Source organism: Rhinopithecus roxellana, chromosome 20 (genome assembly GCF_007565055.1).
Source record: "Rhinopithecus roxellana isolate Shanxi Qingling chromosome 20, ASM756505v1, whole genome shotgun sequence".
NCBI classification, from domain to species: domain Eukaryota; kingdom Metazoa; phylum Chordata; class Mammalia; order Primates; family Cercopithecidae; genus Rhinopithecus; species Rhinopithecus roxellana.
The window spans coordinates 25,441,265-25,463,951 of record NC_044568.1 but is presented as its reverse complement, the minus strand read 5'-3'; the positions used below and the strand labels follow the sequence as shown (position 1 = coordinate 25,463,951).

The 22,687-nt window shown below is 42.1% G+C and overlaps 2 protein-coding genes across 6 annotated transcripts in view; one reads left to right on the top strand and one right to left on the bottom strand.

Moving 5' to 3' along the window:
• The window catches only part of NFATC3 (nuclear factor of activated T cells 3), a 162,908-nt gene that overhangs the window by 105,222 nt on the left and 34,999 nt on the right, over nucleotides 1-22,687 (bottom strand). For all 5 annotated transcript variants that reach the window (XM_010355051.2, XM_010355052.2, XM_030924648.1 and 2 more), the window contains exons 2-3: nucleotides 11,220-12,354; nucleotides 7,634-7,796 (exon numbers count right to left, since the gene is read on the bottom strand). In XM_010355051.2, the coding sequence (XP_010353353.1) occupies nucleotides 7,634-7,796; nucleotides 11,220-12,354 (1,298 nt within the window). The remainder of the gene's footprint in view (nucleotides 1-7,633; nucleotides 7,797-11,219; nucleotides 12,355-22,687) is intronic.
• Nucleotides 1,547-2,076, top strand: LOC104655598 (ubiquitin-conjugating enzyme E2 N-like). Its single transcript, XM_030924654.1, has one exon. The coding sequence runs from the start codon at nucleotides 1,547-1,549 to the stop codon at nucleotides 2,003-2,005; it is 459 nt and encodes a 152-aa protein (XP_030780514.1). The 3' UTR covers nucleotides 2,006-2,076.

Below are 22,687 nucleotides of genomic sequence, written 5' to 3'. Positions count from 1 at the left end.
TTATCTTTCTGTGTCTGACTTACTTCATTTAATATAATTTCCTCCAGGTTCATCCCTGTTGCCACAAATGACAGGATTTCATTCTTTTTTTTATGCCTGAATAGTATTGTATTGTGCATATCTGTCACATTTTCTTTATTCATTCATCAGTTGATGGACAGTTAGGTTGATTCCATATCTTGGCTACTGTGATCTCTTCAATATACTGATTTCCTCTTCTGTGGATGAATTCCCAACAGTAGAATTGCTGGATCATACGGTAGTTCCATTTTTAAATTTTTTGAGCAACCTTTAGACTGTTTTCCATCATGGTTATATTAGTTTACATTCCCACTAGCAGTGTAAAGGATCTTTTATTCTTTTATTCTAGAGGGTTTTTCCTTGACTTACTACTCTTCCTGATGGATGAAAGTATGTGTGGGTTAGCAGCTCTGCTATATACTACACCAGAATCTCTTCTATTACACATTCCTCACCTTACCCCACCCTCCATCCTCTATCACCACTCTTTGAAGTTTATAGATCAAAGTTTGTGTTCTTCTTTGCTTGTTTGGGTGTTACCAATAGATTTTCTGGCTGTTTCCTCACATCCTACACACACACATACATTTTGTTTATTTTGTTAGTTATTGGGGGAAGACTGCGATACTACTTCATTTTACTATCTAAGTTATTTTTCTAATATCAAGGGAAAAATAAGCAGTACACATGATAGCAGGTCATTTAAAAGGGAAAGTGGAACTGATACCTGATTCTATATACTCCAACATATTTGCAGAGATGTGCAATGTGTGGAACACTATACCAGTATATGCCCACCTTATGAGACCACATTTTTTCCCATTAACAGAGGTGGTTCTTCTCTAGCAATTAAGAAGTTAGTAGATTTCTCCACTATTCTGAGGATTTTTTTTTTTTTTTTTTGAGGCGGAGTCTCGCTCTGTCGCCCGGACTGGAGTGTAGTGGCCAGATCTCAGCTCACTGCAAGCTCCGCCTCCCGGGTTTACTCCATTCTCCTGCCTCAGTCTCCCGAGTAGCTGGGACTACAGGCGCCCGCCACCTCGCCCGGCTAGTTTTTGTATTTTTAGTAGAGACGGGGTTTCACCGTGTTAGCCAGGATGGTCTCGATCTCCTGACCTCGTGATCCGCCCGTCTCGGCCTCCCAAAGTGCTGGGATTACAGGCTTGAGCCACCGCGCCTGGCCTATTCTGAGGATTTTAAATTCTCAGAAAGAGAGAGAGAAAGGCATCAGTTATTCCAGACTGGTCTGAGCCTCACACATAAAAGTGGTATGTTTAGGTCAGGTGCAGTGGCCCACACCTGCAATCCCAGCACTTTGGAAGACTGAGGCAAGAGGAATGCTTGACCCTAGGAGTTCAAGACCAAACCGGGCAATACAGTGAGACCCTAAAAAACAAACAAAAAAAAGTGCCTTGATTGTGCTCGGTATCTGCTGGCTTGTTTCTTCTTGTCTTTTAAAAGTTTTGTGGCGTGAGGCAAGTGGAGCTGGAGACGAGACCAGAGGCCGAACTCGGGTTCTGACAAGATGGCCGGGCTGCTCCACAGGATCATCAAGGAAACCCAGTGTTTGCTGGCAGAACCAGTTCCTGGCATCAAAGCAGAACCAGATGAGAGCAACGCCCGTTATTTTCATGTGGTCACTGCTGGCCCTCAAGATTCCCCCTTTGAGGGAGGGACTTTTAAACTTGAGCTATTCCTTCCTGAAGAATACCCAATGGCAGCCCCTAAAGTACGTTTCATGACCAAAATTTATCATCCTATTGTAGACAAGTTGGGAAGGATATGTTTAGATATTTTGAAAGATAAGTGGTCCCCAGCACTGCAGATCCACACAGTTCTGCTATCGATCCAGGCCTTGTTAAGTGCTCCCAATCCAGATGATCCATTAGCAAATGATGTAGTGGAGCAGTGGAAGACCAATGAAGCCCAAGCCATAGAAACAGCTAGAGCATGGACTTGGCTATATGCCATGAATAATATTTAAACTGATCCGATCATCAAGTGTGCATCACTTCTCCTGTTCTGCCAAGACTTCCTCCTTTTTGTTTGCATTTAATGGACACAGTCTTAGAAATATTACAGAATAAAAAAGCCCAGACATCTTCAGTCTTTTGGTGATTAAATGCACATTAGCAAATCTATGTCTTGTCCTGATTCACTGTCATAAAGCATGAGCAGAGGCTAGAAGTATCATCTGGATTGCTGTGAAACGTTTAAAAGCAGTGGCCCCTCCCTACTTTTATTCATTTCCCCCATCCTGGTTTAAGTATAAAGCACTGTGAATGAAGGTAGTTGTCAGGTTAGCTGCAGGGGTGTGGGTGTTTTTCCGTATTTTATTTTATTTTTTTGAGGAGGGAGGTAGTTTTATTTTAATATTATGGGCTCCTTTCCCCCTTTTTTGGTGATTTAATTGCATTGGTTAAAAGCAGCTAACCAGGTCTTTAGAATATGCTCTCTAGCCAAGTCTAACTTTATTTAGATGCTGTACATGGACAAGCTTGATTGTCTGAACCAAAATGGGAACATTAAACAAACATCACAGCCCTCACTAATAACATTGCTGTCAAGTGTAGATCCCCCCTTCAAAAAAAGCTTGTGACCATTTCGTATGGCTTGTTTGCAAACTTCTGTAAATCTTATGTTTTAGTAAAATATTTTTTGTTACTCTAAAAAAAAAAAAAAAGTTTTGTTGGCCAGGCACAGTGGCTCACGCCTCTAATCCCAGCACTCTGGGAGGCTGAGGTGGGTGGATCACTTGAGGTCAGGAGTTCGAGACCAGCCTGGACAACATGGTAAAAACCCATCTCTACCAAAATACAAACAATTAGCCAGAAGTGGTGGTGTATGCCTATAATCCTAGCTACTCAGGAGGCTAAGGCAGGAGAATCACCTGAACCGGGGAGGCAGAGGTTACAGTGAGCCAATATCACACCACTGCACTCCAGTTAGTGTAACAGAGTGAGACTCTGTCTCAAAAAACAAAAACAAACAAACAAAAAAAGTTGTTGTGTGTAAGAATGTATCAATAAATACTACCAAAAACAATCTACGGATTCAATGCAATCTCTGTCAAAATACCAATGACATTCTTCACAGAAATAGAGAAAATAATCTTAAAATTTAAATTGAACCACCAAAGACCCCAAAGAGCCAAAGCTTAACTGAACAAAAAGAACAAAATTAAAGGCATTATACTACTTGACTCCAAAATATATTACAAAATGACAGTAACCAGAAAAGCACAATATTGATATAAAAACAGACACACAGACCCATGTGACACAATAGAGAGCACAGAAATAAATTCCTGTATTTACAGCTAACTCCTTTTCAACAAAGCTGCTAAGAAGAACATACACTGGGGAAAGGATACCCTCTTCAATAAATATGCTGGGAACACTGGATATCCACATGCAGAAGAATGAAATTAGACACCCATCTTTCATAACATACAAAAAAAATCAACTCAAAATGGATTAAAGACTTAAATTTAAGATCTGAAACTATAAAACTACTAGAAGAAAACATAGGGGGAAAGCTTCATTACATTGATCTAAGCAAAGATTTTATGAGTAATGTTATAAAATCACAGCCAACAAAAACAGAGAAAACTATTTCTATCAACTAAAAAGCTTCTGTACAGCAAAGGAAATAATCAACAGAATGAGGAGATAACCTGTAGAATGGGAGAAAATATCTTCAAACTATTCATCCAACAAAGGACTAATACTAAGAATGCACAAGGTACTCAAACAACTCAACAGCCAAGGAACCCCGAACAATCTAACTAAAAAGTGGGCAAAGGATCTAAAATGACATTTCTCAAAAGGAGATATACAAATGGCAAATAGGTATATGAAAAAATGCTCAAAATCACTAATCATCAGGGAAATGCAAATCAAAACCACAATGAGACATAGTATCACTCCAGTTAGCATGGCTAGTTATCAAAATGCAAAAAAAGGAAAATTCTGGTGGGGATAACGAGAAAAGGGAATACTGGCACACTGTTATGGGAATGTAAGTGAGTACAGCCATTACAGAAAACAGTATGGAGGTTACACAAAAAATTAAAAACAGAACTACTATGTGATCCAGCAATTCCACTACAGGGTGTATTATATATCCAAAGGAAATGAAATCAGTGGGTTAAAAAGATATTTATGCTGTTTCTTGCAGCATTATTCATAATGGCCAAGATATGGAACCAAATTAAGTGTCTGTCAATGGATGAATGGATGTCTAAAATGTGGTATATATACACAATTGAATACTATTCCACCACAAGAAAAGAGAGAAATCAGCCAGGCCTGGCAGCTCACACCTATAATCCCTGTACTTTGGGAGGCCAAGGCAGGAGGATCACTTGAAGCTAGGAGTTTTGAGAACTGCCTGGGCAAAAAATCAAGACTCTATCTCCACAAAAAAATTAAAAAGTTAGCCAGATGCAGTGGCATGCACCTGTAGTCCCAGCGACTCAGGAGGCTGAGGCAGGAGAATGCCCTAAGCCTAGGAGTCCGAGGCTGCAGTTAAGTAAGATCATGACACTGAACTCCAGCCAAGAGCCTATCTCTTAAAAAAAAAAAAAAACGGTGGGGGGGGCAAGGTGGGAGGATCGTTTGAGGCCAAGAGTTCAAGAACAGCCTGGGCAACACAGCAAGACCTAAGATAAGCCAACATTTGAATAATAATTAGAGTCACTTAAGTAAACAACAAAATAAAAGGAAAAGGAAATGTTACATTTTTTTCTGGCATGAAGCAAGAAAGAATCTCAGATTGAAAGGGAGCATCAAAAGCACTGGGAAAAACTGATAAAGAACTATTAACATTCAGACATACTCTGGTTAAGTCAACCATTTCAAGTATAAAGAAATAATTCTTCAATCAATAAGTCAGAAAACAAAAAGTCACTTACAAGAAGAAAATAAAAACTGCTAATAACAGGAGTTGTAGTCTCCTCTTAAGGAGAGACTCAGCTGTTTTGTCTTTGTTTTTGAGAAGTACCTTGCTCTGTCACCCAATCTGGAGTGCAGCGTTGTGATCATAGAACACTGCAGCCTCAAATTCCTGGGCTCAAAAGATCCTTCCACCTCAGCTTCTGAAAGAGCAGGGACTACAGGCACATGCTCCTTATTGCACTTGGCTATTTTTCCAATTTTTTGTAGAAATAGGGTCACTCTGTTGCCCAGGCTGAAGTGCAGTGGCACAATCATACCTCACAGCAGCCTCAAATTCCCGGCTCCAGCAATCCTACTGCCTCAGCCTCTGGTGTAGCTGGAACTACAAGTGTGTGCCACAATGCCCAGGTAATTTTACTCATTTATTTGTTGTCCAGTCTGGTCTCAAACTCCTGGCTTCAAGCAATCCTCTCTCCTCAGCATCCCAGTCCACTATGTTACCTGGATTACAGGCATGAGCCACAGCACCAGTTCTGCTTTTGTTTTTTAGAGACATATTGCCCAGGCTGGAGTGCAGCGGCTATTTCCAGCCACAGTCATCATACACCACAGCCCTGAACTCTTGGCCTCCAGCGATACTTAAGCCTCAGCCTCCCCAGTAGCTGGGACTACAAGCACACACCATTGTTCCTGGCTCAGTTTTTGTTTTTGTTTTTTTTTAATCTTTTAAAATGCTTTTTGTAACGTTGTTTATTGCTTTTGACCACAGCACATGCATCAGTTTTTTCATTAAAGGAAAACTGTGGAAACAAATCATGTACCCTCCCAAAAGACTTGTTCATTTATACACTTGTAAATAATTTGTTTATTGCTGTGAAAATTAAAGATACAGAAAACTAAGCAACAAATCTGCTTCTTTTATCAAAATGAAATGAGCTCATTTAACAACAAAATACGACTCATGAACAAAATGACAAAATTCTTATGTTTTGTTTTCCTGGCGTTTCTTAATACAAATCATTAAAAAACCCATCTAAAATGTAAATCTTTATATGTAAAGAACTATAAAACATGATCAGATAATAATCATAAAGCATAGCTCATAAAAGAGATGATAGTTCGTAGATTTTATTTGTTGAAAATCACTTCAGTGTAATTAGTTTTTCCACTACAGTATTCAATACCATTAAGACGGAAAAATGTCTACACAGTTCTAAGAGATTATTATCTACAGTCATTTCTATATTTGAGTATATAAAGGCAAAAAACACATTTTCAAACATGAAAGAACCCATGGAACATAGAATCCAAAGCCCTCCTCACATAAAAACAAAAAAACTTAACAATGAAATAAATAAAAAAGAAGTAGTAGTGAGCATTGAATCTAACTAGAAATAGAACTAAGGCTAAATAATTGGTGGAGAAGTTAGGGAGGAAGTAAATTTGAAAGGAAAAATAGCATAAGCAAGAAAATTCAGGAGGTAAAAAGTAGGAAAGGGGAAGGAAGTTTAAGAAAGACAATTACCTTACTTTTCAGAGTAGAAGTCAATCCATGCCATCTAAATCTGAAACAATAACTTCAATCTCTCAACAATGTATTTAATCTCTTTTTGTGACCTTAGAAAGATATTTTAGGAATTCTTTTTTTTGAGACAGGGTCTCGTTCTGTTGCCCAGGCTGGAGTGCAGTGGCGTGATCATGGCTCACTACAGCCTCAATCTCCCAGGCTCAATTGATCTTCCCATCTTAGCCTCCGGAATGGCTGGGACTATAGGCATACAACCACCACGCCCAGTTAATTTTTGTATTTTTTTGGTAGAGACTGGGTCTCACTGTATTGTCCAGGCTGGCTTCAAATTCCTGGGCTCAAGCGATCCACTTGCCTCAGCCTCACAAAGTACTGGGATTAGAGGTGTAATCTCTTTCCTTAAAAAAATACAATCATTTTTCTAGCTATCCATTCAGTCTTCCACTAAATATATACATAGAGAATTATCTGGAATGTTAATCAAATGTTAACATTGCTTATTTCTGAGAGGGTTAGATTTTGGGTAATTTGTTGCTTTATTCTTTCTATTTTTCTGTACTAGATTTTATTTATTTATCTATTTAGAGACGGAGTCTAGTTCTGTTGCCCAGGCTGCAGTACAGTGACACTATCTCGGCTTACCGTAACCTCCGCCTCCCAAGTTCAAGCAATTCTCCTGCCTCAGCCTGCCGCGTAGCTGGGATTACAGGCACCTGCCAACACGCCCTGCTAATTTTTGTATTTTTAGTACAGACAGGGTTTCACCGTGTTGGCCAGGCTGGTCTCGAACTCCTGAGCTCGAGATCCACCTGCCTCAGCCTCCCAAAGTGCTGGGATACAGGCGTGAGCCACTGCACCCGGCCTGTATTAAATTTTAAATGAGCATATATTTTATTCATAAACATAATATGGCCGTATTTTTTTGTCAGTAAAACAGCTATTTGGTCACTGTACTCTTTCCCCAGAGTCTCCCCAGAAGGAACGTCAGTCCACGAAAGAACATCTTTTAGCCTAGCAAATATAACTCAATGCAGAAGTGTAGTCACATCAACAAGCCCCCAAAACAACAGAGGCTCTCTAGTTTTGAGTTTTTGCTCTTTGTACTCTCTAGTACCTAACCAAATAGATTTGTCTAATCATCAATAGTTGTATGGTATCTGCAAAACAAGCCCCAAAAGTCTCATACCTTCACAACAGGATGTCCCCCAGTAGATGCTTTTACTGCCCCTCGGCTACCTTCAGTTTCATAATGGGCTCGATGATGAGTTTTAGGCTGCACTTCTATTTTCAGTTCACATTGTCCAAAATGAGCTGGTAAAGGCCAGTCTAGTGGAGGTAATGAAGATGTGCTACAAACAAAACACACAAAGATGCATGTCACCATGCTATTATTGCCAAGCAACGATTCAAATGGCTTCTTTGCCAGCACCAACATTTCTTCCTTTGATCTCTGAAACAATGTATTACAAAATAAAACTTCATTCAGTAAGTCATAATTCTGGTTATGGTGAGTGCTTAATAAATAATTATTTCATCTTTACAATAAAATCTATTTTATTTCCCAAAGGTGATACGTGCTTAAAGATACATAAATTTTAGAAAATAAAAATAAAGGCCAGGTGTGGTGGCTCATGCCTGTAATCCCAGCACTTTGGGAGCTGAGGCAGGCAGATTACCTGAGATCAGGAGTTCGAGACTAGCCTTGCCAGCATGGTGAAACCCCATCTCTACTAAAACTACAAAAATTAGCTGGGCATGGTGGCACTTGCCTGTAATCCCAGCTACTAGGGAGGCTAAGGCAGGAGAATTCTTTGAGCCCAGGAGACGGAGGCTGCAATGAGCCAAGATTGCACCACTGCACTCCAGCCCGGCCAATAGAGCCAGACTCTGTCTCAAAAAATAATAATAATAATAAAATAAAATAAAATTTAAAAATCTATCTTAGGCCGGGCGCGGTGGCTCAAGCCTGTAATCCCAGCACTTTGGGAGGCCAAGACAGGCGGATCACGAGGTCAGGAGATCGAGACCATCCTGGCTAACACGGTGAAACCCCGTCTCTACTAAAAAATACAAAAAAACTAGTCGGGCGAGGTGGCGGGCGCCTGTAGTCCCAGCTACTCCAGAGGCTGAGGCAGGAGAATGGCGTAAACCCGGGAGGCGGAGCTTGCAGTGAGCTGAGATCCGGCCACTGCACTCCAGCCCGGCTGACATAGCGAGACTCCGTCTCCAAAAAAAAAAAAAAAAAAAAAAAAAAAAAAAAAAAAAATCTATCTTATCTTCATTTTGGTTTCCCACTTTTTTTGAAAAAGACAAATTCTAATAATTTATAAAACTGTAAATTTTTCTCAATTATGTGTATGTACTTAAGAAAAATAACCAAAAAATAATCATTCGACTTTTTTAAACAAAGAGGCACATTTCTGTTTATGTGTATCAGTATCTCTCCACATACCCAAACATCTCTCTCTCCGTGTCAGGATGTCTCTCTCCCTTCCTGGTACATATCTGTGGATGTCAACCTATTGAAGTTATCACTTCCCGCACTTCCTCCCTATTGCTCCTTTCCCTACTTCCTCCCTACTGCGCCTTTCCCTGTCTCTCTGAAAAATTGCTTCTGTTCAGCAATATACTGCAATTTGAAGTAAAAATTTAATTTTGGTACATGTTTGGATGGAAAACAGCCCATCACTCCAGCATCTCTAAATGTTACTTTTTTTTACTTTATCAATAAGAAGATTTAAATTGCTTAAAGGCCCAAAGGTTCACTTTGACATATTAACATTAAAATATGGATTATAAAAGAAAAACTTCATATGTCTACAGGTCAAGTACAATTTCTAAATTATTTCATTGTTTCCTTCCACGTTCTCAGCCTAGCTTTAGGTCCTACTCCTATGAAATTCAAGGATATTAATTTTTATTAGTCTGAAAAAATCCAACTTCAACTCTGTTACTTCTGTATTTGTTTTGCAGTCTTAAGCAAACCACTAGAAAAATTAAGATAAATTTCAGTAGCAAAGGGATGGGTTCAAAGGTGTCTTCATTACCATAATTCTATTTTTCTAAAGATCAGGATTAAGAAATAAAGATTCACACAAAAAAAGCATTGGCCGGGCACGGTGGCTCACGCCTATAATCCCAGCACTTTGGGAGGTCGAGGCGGGAAGATCACCTGACGTCCAGAGTTCGAGACCAGCCTGGCCAACAAGGGGACCCGTCTCTACTAAAAATACAAAAAAATTAGCCAGGGGTGGTGGCAGGTGCCTGGAATCCCAGCAACTCAGGAGGCTGAGGCAGGAGAATCGCTTGAACCTGGAAGGCAGAGGTTGCAGTGAGCTGAGATCATGCCACTGCACTCCAGCCTTGGCGACAATGGCATTCCGTCTCAAAAAAAAAAAAAAAAAAAGAAAAGAAAAGAAAAAAAAAGAAAAGAAAAACCCCTGGCCGGGCACAGTGGCTCCTGCCTGTAATCCTGGCACTTTGCGAACTGAGGCAGGAGGATCACCTGAGGCCAGGAGTGAGATCAGCCTGAGCAACAAAGCAAGACTCCATCTCTACCAAAAAAAAAAAAAAAAAAAAAAAAAAAAAAAAAAATTCTTTTTTTTTTTTTTTTTTTTTTTCAAATAATTGAGTGTGGTGGTATATGCTTATAGTCCCAGCTACTCAGGAGCCTGAGGTATAAGGACTGCTTGAGTCTGGGAGCTCGAACCTGCAGTGAGCTATGATTGCACCACTGCACTCCAGCCTGGGCAACAAGATGCTGTCGCAAAAAAAAAAAAAAACAAAACAAAAATCCTAATAGGTACAACTCCATGTGGGAATTTAATACATAAAAGTTGTTTTTTCTGATCAATTATAGATTAGATTGATTCTGTAAATGTAATTAATAGGTTTTTTTTTTCTTTTTTTTCTTTTTTGTGGGGGGTTGTCCAGACAGGGTCTTGCTTTCACCCAGGTTGCAGTGCAGTGGCACGATCTCAGCTCACTGCAGCCTCTATCTCCCATCTCAGGCGATGCTCCCGCCTCAGGCTCCCTAGTACCTAGGACAATAGATGTGTGCCACCACACCTGGCTAATTTTTATATTTTTTGTAGAGACATGGTTTTGCCACGTCACCCAGGCTGGTGACCCCTGGACTCAAGTGATTTGCCTGGCAGGACCTCCCAAAATTGGGATTACAGGCATGAGACACCATGCCTGGCCCTAAATAGTTTTCTTAGTAATTAAATTCACATCATAATCCAAGTTTTACAATAAACTTTTTTTTTTGGTAGAAATAGGATGGAGTACAATGGTATGATCATGGTTCACTGCAGCCTTGAAGTTCTGGGCTCAAGCAATCCTTCTACCTCAGCCTCCCAAGCAGCTAGGACTACAGGCACACATCACTATGCCTGGTTAATTCTTTTGTAGAGACAGGATCTTGCTATGTTGCCCAGGCTGGTCTCAAACTCCTGGGCTCAAGCAATCCTCCTGCCTCAGCTTCCCAAGTGCTGGGAATACAAAGCATAAGCCTCCAAACCCAGCCAGGATTTTTTAATGTAATTTATTATTATAAACAATTCATTAGCTATATACTTTTAAAATTATATTTAACCTACCTAAAAATATTTTTAAGATTCAAATGAAAATAAACATTAAGTTTTTTGGTAGAATTTTTTTTAAAAAATAGGAAGACGAAAAATGGTCAAACCATTATATATTGATAATGTAGTTATATGCCACGACCCATAAACATGAAAAATGACCAGCAGCCATTTCCATCAACTCACCGAAATATAGGGGTGTGGCCAGGCTTTGGTTTGCTCCAGGTAAAGGGTGAAGGAACTGAAAGAAACTGATCACCAGATGAATCTTTCTTTAAAGGATACTGAGATCCAAGGCCATCATCTATTGAAGTCTCCCGGGATGGTGATAAACTTCCTTGGTCATCTGAACAGAGCTCTAATTTTCCTGGTAGTATGGCAGCTTGATCTTCAGAAGTTTTCCTTGTTTTCAGAGGGATGTCAGTCTCTACACAGTACTGAAATGGAAAAACTGCAGGGCCAAGGCCTGACCCACCATGGACAGAAGCATTCAGCCAGGTATCTTCTGTCACACTTCCCCTGGGGGAGTGACCAGGAGAAGGAACAGGTGAGTGATGGGGTGAAAGGGACCCAGCATAACAAACTTCAGCACTGGAGTGCCTCCGTTTCCCACAGGGAGACGTGGGCCTTGATGAGGGTCCTGAGGCTGGCCTGGGGCTCAGCCAATTCTCATCAGTGACACTGGATCTAGGAGAGTGGCAAGGAGATTGCCTGGGTGATAATGAGTGTCCAAGTCCATACTGTTGATGCCAAGTTTCTTCTCCAGGGCAGCCCCCTGGAGAGCCACCAGGAGAAGTCAGAGGGGATCCAAGGGTAAATCGGGCTGCAGCTTCATTCAACTCTGAGTCTACATCATCATAAATATGTGAAAGTGATTCACAAGAAGATGCATCAGAGAACCAGCTCCTAGAAGAGATGCTGCTGGCAGGACTAGGACTAAGAGAAGACTCCCGGTAGGATGGTTCAAGAGGAAGATAGAGATGATCTCTAGAAGGCCTTTCCAAAAATTCCCGTTCTGGGTCATTTATCTGTAGGTCATCTTCACGTGCATCTATTTCTTGATGACAGTTAGGAGAGATAGATGTAATTTGAATACTTGGGCACTCAAAGGGTTTGGGACCACCTAATGGGCTATATTTAGATTCAGGACTCTCACAAGTTCCTTCATAGTTTTTGTGACTTTGGAGCTGAAACGATGGTGACAAAACAGAAGAGTGAGACGGTAATCCATGATGTGGTAAGCAAAGTGGTGTGTTTAAAGTAGATGGAGGTGGATCTACATTAAAGATGTAAATGGATGCACAATCATCTGGCTCAAGATCTATGGGAAGGAAGGCAAAAAAAAAGAAAACCAACAAAACAAGGAATCAGAAAACTCAGATGTATAAATTACTAGATGAGAAAGTAAATAATAACAATCTTGAGAGAAAAAAGTGGGATATAAAACGTATGTCATTAGCTCCACTAAAGAGGTGGCATGTGTGTGTTTTTTCAATGCATCTGGTTATTTCTGCAGATATGTGTGATTATTACATATACAATTACATATGTAATTTTTCCTTTTTATTTCCACATTTTCTAAAAAGACAATCAGGAAACGTTACGCTCTGAAAAAGATTTTATTCTTGGCCGGGCGCGGTGGCTCAAGCCTGTAATCCCAGCACTTTGGGAGGCCGAGACGGGCGGATCACGAGGTCAGGAGATCGAGACCATCCTGGCTAATATGGTGAAACCCCGTCTCTACTAAAAAATACAAAAAACTAGCCGGGCGACGAGGCGGGCGCCTGTAGTCCCAGCTACTCGGGAGGCTGAGACAGGAGAATGGCTTGAACCCGGGAGGCGGAGCTTGCAGTGAGCTGAGAGCCGGCCACTGCACTCCAGCCTGGGCGGCAGAGCAAGACTCCGTCTCAAAAAAAAAAAAAAAAAAAAGATTTTATTCTTTATTTTTTTGAGACAGGGTCTCACTCTGTCACCTAGACTGGAGTGCAATGGTGTGATCATAGCTCACTGAAGCCTCACCCTCCCATCCCAGGTTCAAGTGATCCTTTCCTCGGCCTCCGGAGTAGCTGGGACACAGGTACATGCCACACTCCTGGTTACTTTCTATTGTCATTTTTGGTAGATACACGGCCTTGCTTTGTTGCCCAGGCTGGGCTCAAGCTATCCTCTCACCTTAGCCTCCCAAAGTGCTGGGATTACAGGTGTGAGGGAGCCTCTGTGCCCAGCCCAATAAATGTATTTAAAAAAAAAAAATCACATCCATAATTCTAAAAAATACTCATAGAATTACAGGCTGCAGTGAGCTGAGATCACGCCACCATACTCCAGCCTGGGTGACACAGCAAGACTCCGTCTCAAAAGAAAAGAGGAGAGGGAGGGGGAGGGGGCAGGGGGGGAGGGGAGGGGGAGGGGGAGGGGGCAGGGGGAGGGGGGAGGGGGGGGTAGGGGTGAGGGGTGGGCACGGGGGGGGGAGGGGAGGGTTCGGGGCCTTTTTGTTGGGGGTGATTTGGGGGGGGGTGGTGTTTTGTATTTTGGGGTTGGAGGGGAGGGGGTGGCGGGTTGGTTTTCTTTTTCTTGGGCTTGGGTGGGGATGGGGTGGTGTATGAAGAAGTGAAAAGGAAAAAAGGATATTCCTAGGCTACAGTGAACAGAAAATCCAACTCAGTGTAGCTGAAAAAGGGGGAGGGGGCACAGGCTGAATATCCCTTATCCAAAATGCTTGGGGCCAAAAGTGTTTAGGATTTTGAATTTTTATTTTGGCCCATTTACATATACACAATGAGATATCTTGATATGGGACCCAAGTCTAAACATGAAATTCATTTATGTTTCATATATACCTTATATATATAGCCTGAAAGGTAATTTCGGATAATATTTTTAAATAATTTGGTGAATGAAAAAAGTCTGTGTTAAGAATTCTCCACTTGTGGCATCATGTCAGAGCTAAGAAGTGTAAGATACTGGAACATTCTAGATTTTGAATATGACCTGTATATATTATCCAACTTAACAACCTGCATTATCAACCTGTATATATTTATCCAACATAACAAGAAGTCAAAGGTAGGAGAGCTCCAAAAGTGGATTTTTCTTTGTTTTTGTTTTTGTTTTTTTTCCTTTGAGATGGAGTCTTGCTCTGTCACCCAGGCTGGAGTGCAGTGGCATAATCTTGCCTCCTGGGTTCAAGCGATTCTCCTGCCTCCTGCCTCAGCCTCCTGAGTAGCCAGGACTACAGGCACTCGCCACCATGCCTAGCTAATTTTTTTTTTTTTTTTTTTTTTCTGAGACTGAGTCTCACTCTGGCTGGAATGCAATGGCGTGATTTTGGCTCACTGCAACCTCCGCCTCGCAAGTTCAGGCAATTCTCAAACCTCAGCCTCCCAAGTAGCTGGAATTACAGGTGCCTCTCACAACACTTGGCTAATTTTTGTATTTTTAGTAGAGACAGGGTTTTCCATGTTGTCCAGGCTGGTCTCAAACTCCTGACGTCAAGTGATCTACCCGCCTTGGCCTCCCAAAGTGCTGTGATTACAACCATAAGCCACCATGCCCGGACTTTTTTGTTTTTTTTTCCGAGACCAGGTCTCGCTCTGTCACCCAGGCTGGAGTGCAGTGGTGCACTCATAGCTCACTGCTGCCTAAAACTCCCAGGTCAAGCAATCCTCCCACCTCAACCTTTTGGGTAGCTGAGACTACAGGTGCATGCCACCACTCCCAGCACATTTTTTTTTCTTTTCTTTGTAGAGACAGGGTCTCGTTTTGTTGCCCAAGCTAATCTTGAACTCCTGGGCTCAGGCAATCCAACTGCCCCAGCTTCCCAAAGTGCTGGGATTACAGTTCAACAATGTCATTCAGAAATGTTTCTTTATTCCACTTTGCCATTTTTGGGGTGCTAACTTTGTGCTGTTCATTTTTCAACCACATATACCTATTCTGTCTACACTGGAAACAACATGATTCAGTTTATTCATTTAACAAATTTTTTTTTAGCAACTACTATGTAAGTAGGCATATTCTGAATACTAAAAACACCATGGTAAACAAAACAAAGTCCTCTCCTCATGGAGCTTACATTTCAGTAAAATATGTCAGGTAGTGATATTTGCTATAAGAGAAAATAAAACGGGAAAAAATATAGAGGACGTGAAGATGTTAATTTAATAGGAAAGTCTGGAAAGCCTTCTCTAATATTTGAGGAAACAGCAGAAGAATATTAATGTAACTGAGCTATACAGAAAGTTAGCAGCATAATACAGGCAGAGGATAACAGTAAGTGCAAAGACCTGAGGTAGAGCATTGTTGAAGTGTACTGTGAGAAAAAGCGAGGCCAGTGGGAGTAAGGAGGCAGAATAATGAGGGCCAGGGGTGGTCAGGGAGAGAGTAGTCAGGTAAAGCCTTGCAAAATGAGAAACCACTGGAGCCTTCCAAACAGAAAAGTATCATCATTTGATATATATGATCTGATATAAACTTAGGAGGCTACTGTAATCACCCAGGTGAGAAATGATGGAATACAGGACCTAAGTGGTAGTGAGCGGTAAAAGTGGAAGCAGCATTAAGAAGTCAGATTTTGGATTAAGGTAGTGCTGACGGAACTTTGTTGACTGGACGTGAAAGAACAGTCAAGGGTAACACCAAGGTTTAAAGCCTTGAACTATTATTAAAAACACAGTATTGGCCGGGCATGGTGGCTCACGCCTGTAATCCCAGCACTTTGGGAGGCAGAGGCGGGCGGATCACGAGGTCAGGAGATGGAGACCATCCTGGCTAACATGGTGAAACCCCGTCTCTACTAAAAATACAAAAAATTAGCCGGGCGCGGTGGCGGGCGCCTGTAGTCCCAGCTACTCGGGAGGCTGAGGCAGGAGAATGGCGTAAACCCGGGAGGCGGAGCTTACAGTGAGCTGAGATCCGGCCACTGCACTCCAGTCCGGGCGACAGAGCAAGACTCCGCCTCAAAAAGGGGGGGCGGGGAATGACATGATTTCTATTATATTTGAGAACAACTTCAACTGCTGTTATCTCCAGTATCTACTAAGTAAGTCCCTGACATTTATTAGGTCTATAATAAGCCATTTGTTCAAGTTTTTGGGGCGGAGCATGGTGTCTTACACCTGTAATCCCAGAACTTTGGGAGGCCAAGGCAGGCAAATGGCGTGAGTTCAGGAGTTCAAGACCAACCTGGACGATGTGGCAAAAACCCATTCCTAAAAAAAAAAAAAAAAAAAAAAATACAAAAATTAGCCAGGCATGTCTAAATACAAAAATTAGACTATAGGCTGGTACTGTAGTCCCAGCTACCTGAGAGGCTGAGGCAGGAGGGTCATTTGAGCCTGAGATTCAGAGGTTGCTGTAAGCCAAGATAGTGCCACTGCACTCTAGCCTCGGTGACAGAGCAAGACCCCGTCTAAATAAATAAATAAATAAGGTTGTTGGAATTGCTTCCCTTAGAGAATCTGTTACTCCTAAGTTATGTCAGCAAAATCCTCAATTAGGAATTTTTGAGCCATGTTTCTTGGCAATGCTATCAGACTGTTGAATTACGAGGATAGCTAAAACTTTCTAAAACTTAGCTCACAATGTCACCTATCTAAGTGGTGCTCAAGCAGACAGAAGTAAAACAAGCCTCTGAACACTCAAAACATACAGCACAAAAGCTCATGTGTTTAACTCACAGAAATTTTCCCTGGCCCCTTGTTCAGATCCTCTCTACTCAATTTTAGATCCCATAATATTATATGCTCATCTAGTCCACAGATTAGAAGCAGGAAATCTAAAATGAGAGAAGATGGTTGCAAAGAAAAGGAAAGAGACAGGAAAAACAAGCAAACAGTTTTTCAAATGGCATAGCACCTTGAAGTCATCCAGAACAACTGTTCTTTACTAATTTCATCTAATCGTATTGCTTATTTTCAAACTGCCTTTTTCCTTAAGAATGTACTTGATTAAATAGGAAAAATTAATTAAATCCCAACCCTTTGAGAAAAAAAAGGACAGAAAGTCACCCATGGAATTACAGTTTATTCAAATGTAATTATTGTATTAGCCCATTTCAGTTGTTGACTAATGCTGAAATCCACACCCTTCTCCCAAATAAACTGTAGATGAGGCAAACATATTCTACGTCAGAATGATGTCTTAAAGTACTGCAGAGATCTGAACACAAAATTTGTGGGAATGCTGCTTTATCTTTTTCCCAAGTGTCCAACCTCTGGAAATGATATAAGCAGCTACTACAATCTATGACAAACAGTCCTAGGTCCAGATTTCCAAGTCTAGAATTCTCAAATTCAAGGTACTTCAGAAATTTCACCATCTCAAGAATTACTTGTTCCATGTTCCTTCAACCACCAGAGGGCCCCATGCAAGCATACAGTAATCTGGACAACCCAAGTTGTCTTATGAATGTTTTTATGTATAGTATGAAGCAGAGGTTGGCAAAATACAGTCCATGTGCCAAATCTGGCCTAGGTGGTAGGCCACATTTAAAATCATTAGTTTGTAGGCTATAGAAAGCCTACAAACAATAGTTTGTCTTTCTACAGCCTACAAGCTAATGGTTTTAAATAGTTTCAAAAAATTGTTTTTAACTGTGTCATGACAAAAAAAAAAAGTTATGATTCAAATTCTGGCATTCATAAATAAAGTTTTATTGAAACAGAGCCATGCTCATTCATTTATATACTATCTATGGTTATTTTCACACAAGGGTAGAGCTGAGTAGCTGTCAAAGGGACCACATGTACTACCCCTATTCCTTCACATTGCTGCTTGATGGACACAAATTGCAGTAACAAAGTTCTAATGAGAGCAACGCATACGTATATACTGTGACTTTAAAAAAATTTTACTAGTGCATAACACAAAAAGAAAAGTAGACTTTGAATGTTGCCCTTTTAAAGCATAGTGGAGTGTGGTTATACCATTACCAAATTAGATGTGCAATAACATTATGGCCATATATATATATATATATATAGGCATTACCACAGTAAATCATTCATCATAATACTCCCAACTCACAGGAAAAGAAAAAACAATTTTAAAAACCAAAGCAGGTGTGGTGGCTCACGCCTGTAATCCCAGCACTTTGGGAGGCCAAGTAGGGCAGATAACTTGAGGTCAGAAGTCCAAGAGCAGTCTGGCCAACATGGTGAAACCCTGTCCCTACTGAAAATACAAAAATTAGCTGGGCATGGTGCCACACACCTCTAATCCCAGCTACTTGGGAGGCTGAGGCAGCGGAATCAGTTGAACCCAGGAGGCGGAGGTCGCAGTAAGCCGAGACTGCACTACTACTGCACTCCAGCCTGGGTGACAAGAGCAAGAGTCCATCTTCCCCCACCCCCCAAAAAAAAAAAAAAAAAAAAAAACCAGAGAGAGAGAAAATAAAATGGCTCATTTGTTAGCAAAGTAAAGAAAGTCATTTACTGAGGCCAGGCACAGTGGCTCACGCCTGTAATCCCAGCACTTTGAGAGGCCGAGTCTGGCAGATCACGAGGTCAGGAGTTCAAGACCAGCCTAGCCGGCATGGCAAAACCTCGTCTTTACTAAAATACAAAAATTAGCCAGGCGTAGTGGCGGGCGTCTGTAATCGCAGCTACTCAGGAGGCTGAGGCAAGGAGAACCACTTGAACCCGGGAGGTGGAGGTTGCAGTGAGCTGAGATCACAGCACTGCACTCCAGCCTGGGTGACAGAGTAAGACTCGGTCTCAAAAAAAAAAAAAAAAAAAGAAAGTCATTTACTGATGGTGAGTTATTTAAATTGTGTTTGACTGGAGAAATCAAAGAAATATGTTCAGAGAAAAACTTACAAGACTATTAGCCTTTCAGCAAGAACAACTGGTAGAAAAACTGAGGACACTGGTAGCAACATTAATAGGTTAATTACAAAATAAGACAAACGATTTCCTTAAAAAGTGGTTTTCTGGCTGGGCACTGTGGCTCACAACTGTAATCCCAGCACTTTGGGAGACCAAGGCAGGCGGATCACAAGGTCAGGAGTTCGAGACCATCCTGGCCAACATGGTGAAACCCCGCCCCCACTAAAAATACAAAAATTATCTGGGCGTGGTGGCACATGCCTGTAATCCCAACAACTTGGGAGGCTGAGGCAGAAGAATGGTTTAACCAGGGAGTTGGAGGTTGCAGTGAGCCAAGATCACGCCACAGCACTGCAGTCTGGCAACAGAGCAAGACTCCGTCTCAAAAAAAAAAAAAAAGGTGGTTTTCCTTGGCCCTTGATGTGCTGCCAGATGTTACCAATATCTGCTCAGTTGTTATTTATTGAAGAGTCAATGCTGAGTTTAAAGTAATTAAACAATTAGCCTCCATGAATAGTGTGAAAGAAACAACTTAAAGTAAAAGCATTTTCAAAGAAGTTAAGAAAACACTAACTTAGGCAGGAGGAGTCAAGATGGCCGATTAGAAGCCACTCCAGTCTGCGGTTCCCACTGAGAACAAAAACAGCCAGTGAATCCTGCTCCATCAACTGAGGTATCCAAGTTATTTCACTGGGACTGACTAGGTGGTTGGTGTGACCCACACAGAGCTAGGAAAAGCAAGGTGGAGCAACAACCTGACCCGGTAGCCACAAAGGCAAACTCCCACACCCAACCAAGGGAGATGGTGAGTGACTGTGCTACCCCATGCGGGAAACCAGACTTTTTCCACAGATCCGTACATCCCATGGATCAAGAGATCCCCTCATGAGCCTATGCCACCAGGGCCTTGGGACCCAAGCACAGAGCTGTGCAACCTGTTCAGGTTGTGGCCAGCAGCAGCAGGCTGGACACTGCCTAAGACTACCAAGTTCCCGGGGAAAGGGGCAGTTGCCATCACGGCAGTTCCTGTCTGCCGTTTTGCCCTGCTGGTGTTAGGGAGACCTGGCAGTTTGGACCAAGAGGAATTCCCCACAGCGCAACACAGTGGTGGTGGCAGATCGTGGCCAGGTTGTTTCCTTAGGTGGGACCCAGACCCTTCCCTCCTCACCAGGCGGAACTTCCTTGCAGGAACTGCAGTAACTCTAGCCAGGAGTTTACGGACAGAACTCTGATACCCTGGGAAGGAGCCTCTGCGGGTAGGGGTGGCCATGGTCTCACGGTTCAGCTGACCTAGTCTTTCCTGCCTGTTGGCAGTCCAGACTAGGGGAATTCTCCCCAGCACAGCTGAACCTGCTCACCCAAGGGGCAGCCAGACTGCTTCTTTAAGCAGGTCCCTGATCCCATCCCTCCTGACTGGGTGAGACCTCCCAATAGGGGTCGGCAGGCACCTCATACAGGAGCGTTCCAGCCAGCATCAGCTCCGTGCCCTCTGGGATGAAGCTCCCAGAGGAAGGAGTAGTCAGCCATCTTTGCTGTTCTGCAGCCTCCACTGCTTATACCTCCAGGTGTGGGAGGGGGCAGATGAATTAGGTCTGGAGTGGTCCCCTAGTAAACTGTAGCAGCCCTACCCTATGAAAGAGGGGCCTTACTATTAAAAGAAAAACAAACAGAAAGCAACAACATCAACAAAAAAGATCCCATAAAAACCCCATCCAAAGGTCAGCAGCCTCAAAGATCAAAGGCAGATAAATCCACAAAGATGAGAAAGAAGCAACGCAAGAATGCTAAAATCTCAAACAGCCAGAGTGTCTCTTCTCTAAATGATCACAACACTTCTCCATCAAGGGCAGAGAACTGGGTTGAGAGGCTGAGAAGAATGAATTGACAGGCTTCAAAAGGTAGGTAATAACAAACTTCACTGAGCTAAAGGAGTATGTCCTAACCCAAAGCAAAGAAGCGCAAAACCACGATAAACATTACAGGAGCTGTTAACCAGAATGGCTAGTTTAGAGAGGAACATAAATGACCTGACTGAGCTGAAAAACACAACAAGAGAGCTTCACAATTACAACCACAAGTATCAACAGCTGAACAGACCAGGCAGAGGAAAGGATTATCAGAGCCTGAAGACTATCTTGCTGAAATAAGACAGGCAAACAAAGCTGGAGAAAAAGAAAAAAAAATGAAAAGAAATGAACAAAATCTCCAAGAACTATGGGATTACGTAAAAAGACTGAACCTGGTCAGGTGAGGTGGCTCATGCCTGTAATCCCAGCACTGTGGGAGGCCAAGGCAGGTGGATCACAAGACCAGGAGTTCAAGACCATCCTGACCAAGATGGTGAAACCCCATCTCTACTAAAAATATAAAAATTAGCCAGGCGTGGTGGTGCGTGCCTGTAGTCCCAGCTACTCAGGAGGCTGAGGCAGAAGAATTGCTTGAACCCAGGAGGCAGAGGTTGCAGTGAGCCAAGATTGCACCACTGCACTTTAGCCTGGGCAACAGAGTGAGACGCCATCTCAAAAAAAAAAAAAAAGACGAAACCTATGACTGGGGTAACTGAAAGAGACGGGGAGAACGGAACCAAGTTGGAAGACATACTTCATGGTATCATCCATGAGAACTTCCCCAACCTAGAAAGATAAGCCAACATTCAAATTCAGAAAATCCAGAGAAACCCAGTAAGATATTCCATGAGAAGATCAATCCCAAAACACATTATCATCAGATTCTCTCAAGGCTGAAATGAAGGAAAACATGTTAAGGGCAGGAAGAGAGGACAGGTCACTACAAAGGGAAGCCCATCAAACTAACAGTGGACCTCTCAGCAGAAACCCTACATGCCAGAAAACATTGGAGGTCAATATTCAACATTCTTAGAAAAGAATTTCCGTGGCCGGGCGCGGTGGCTCAAGCCTGTAATCCCAGCACTTTGGGAGGCCGAGACGGGCGGATCACTAGGTCAGGAGATCGAGACCATCCTGGCTAACACAGTGAAACTCCGTCTCTACTAAAAAATACAAAAAAAACTAGCCGGGCGAGGTGGCGGGCGCCTGTAGTCCCAGCTACTCAGGAGGCTGAGGCAAGAGAATGGCGTAAACCCAGGAGGCGGAGCTTGCAGTGAGCTGAGATCTGGCCACTGCACTCCAGCCTGGGCGACAGAGCGAGACTCCGTCTCAAAAAAAAAAAAAAAAAGAAAGAAAAGAATTTCCAACCCAAATGTCATATCCGGGCAAATTAAGCTTCATAAGCAAAAGAGAAATAAAGTCCTTTTCAGACAAGCAAATGCTGAGGGAATTCAGCACCACCAGGTCTGCTTTACAAGAGTTCCTGAAGGAAGCACTAAATATGGAAAGGAAAAACCATTACCAGCCACTACAAAAACACACTCAAGTACAAAGACCAATGACACTATGAAGCAACTACATTAACAGGTCTGCAAAATAACCAGCCAGCATCATGATGACAGGACCAAATTCACACATAACAATATTAACCTTCAATGTAAATGGACTAAATACCCCAATTAAAAGACACAAAATGGCAAGCTGGCTAAAAAGACAAGAACCATCGGTGTGCTGTATTCAACAGACCCATCTAACATGCAAAGACATGCACAGGCTCTAAATAAAGAGATGGAGGAAAATTTACAAAGCAAACGGAAAGCAGGAAAAAAGCTGGGGTTCCAATCCTAGTTTCTGACAAAACAGATTTTAAACCAACAAGATCAAAAAAAGACAAAGAAGGGCAAACAGCATGGTAAAGGGTTCAATTCAACAAGAAGAGCTAACTATCCTAAATATATATGCACCCAAATATATATGCACT

Bases quoted from the DNA above. Each gene is read 5' to 3' on its own strand.
- LOC104655598 (XM_030924654.1), top strand. From the start codon at position 1,547: ATGGCCGGGCTGCTCCACAGGATCATCAAGGAAACCCAGTGTTTGCTG.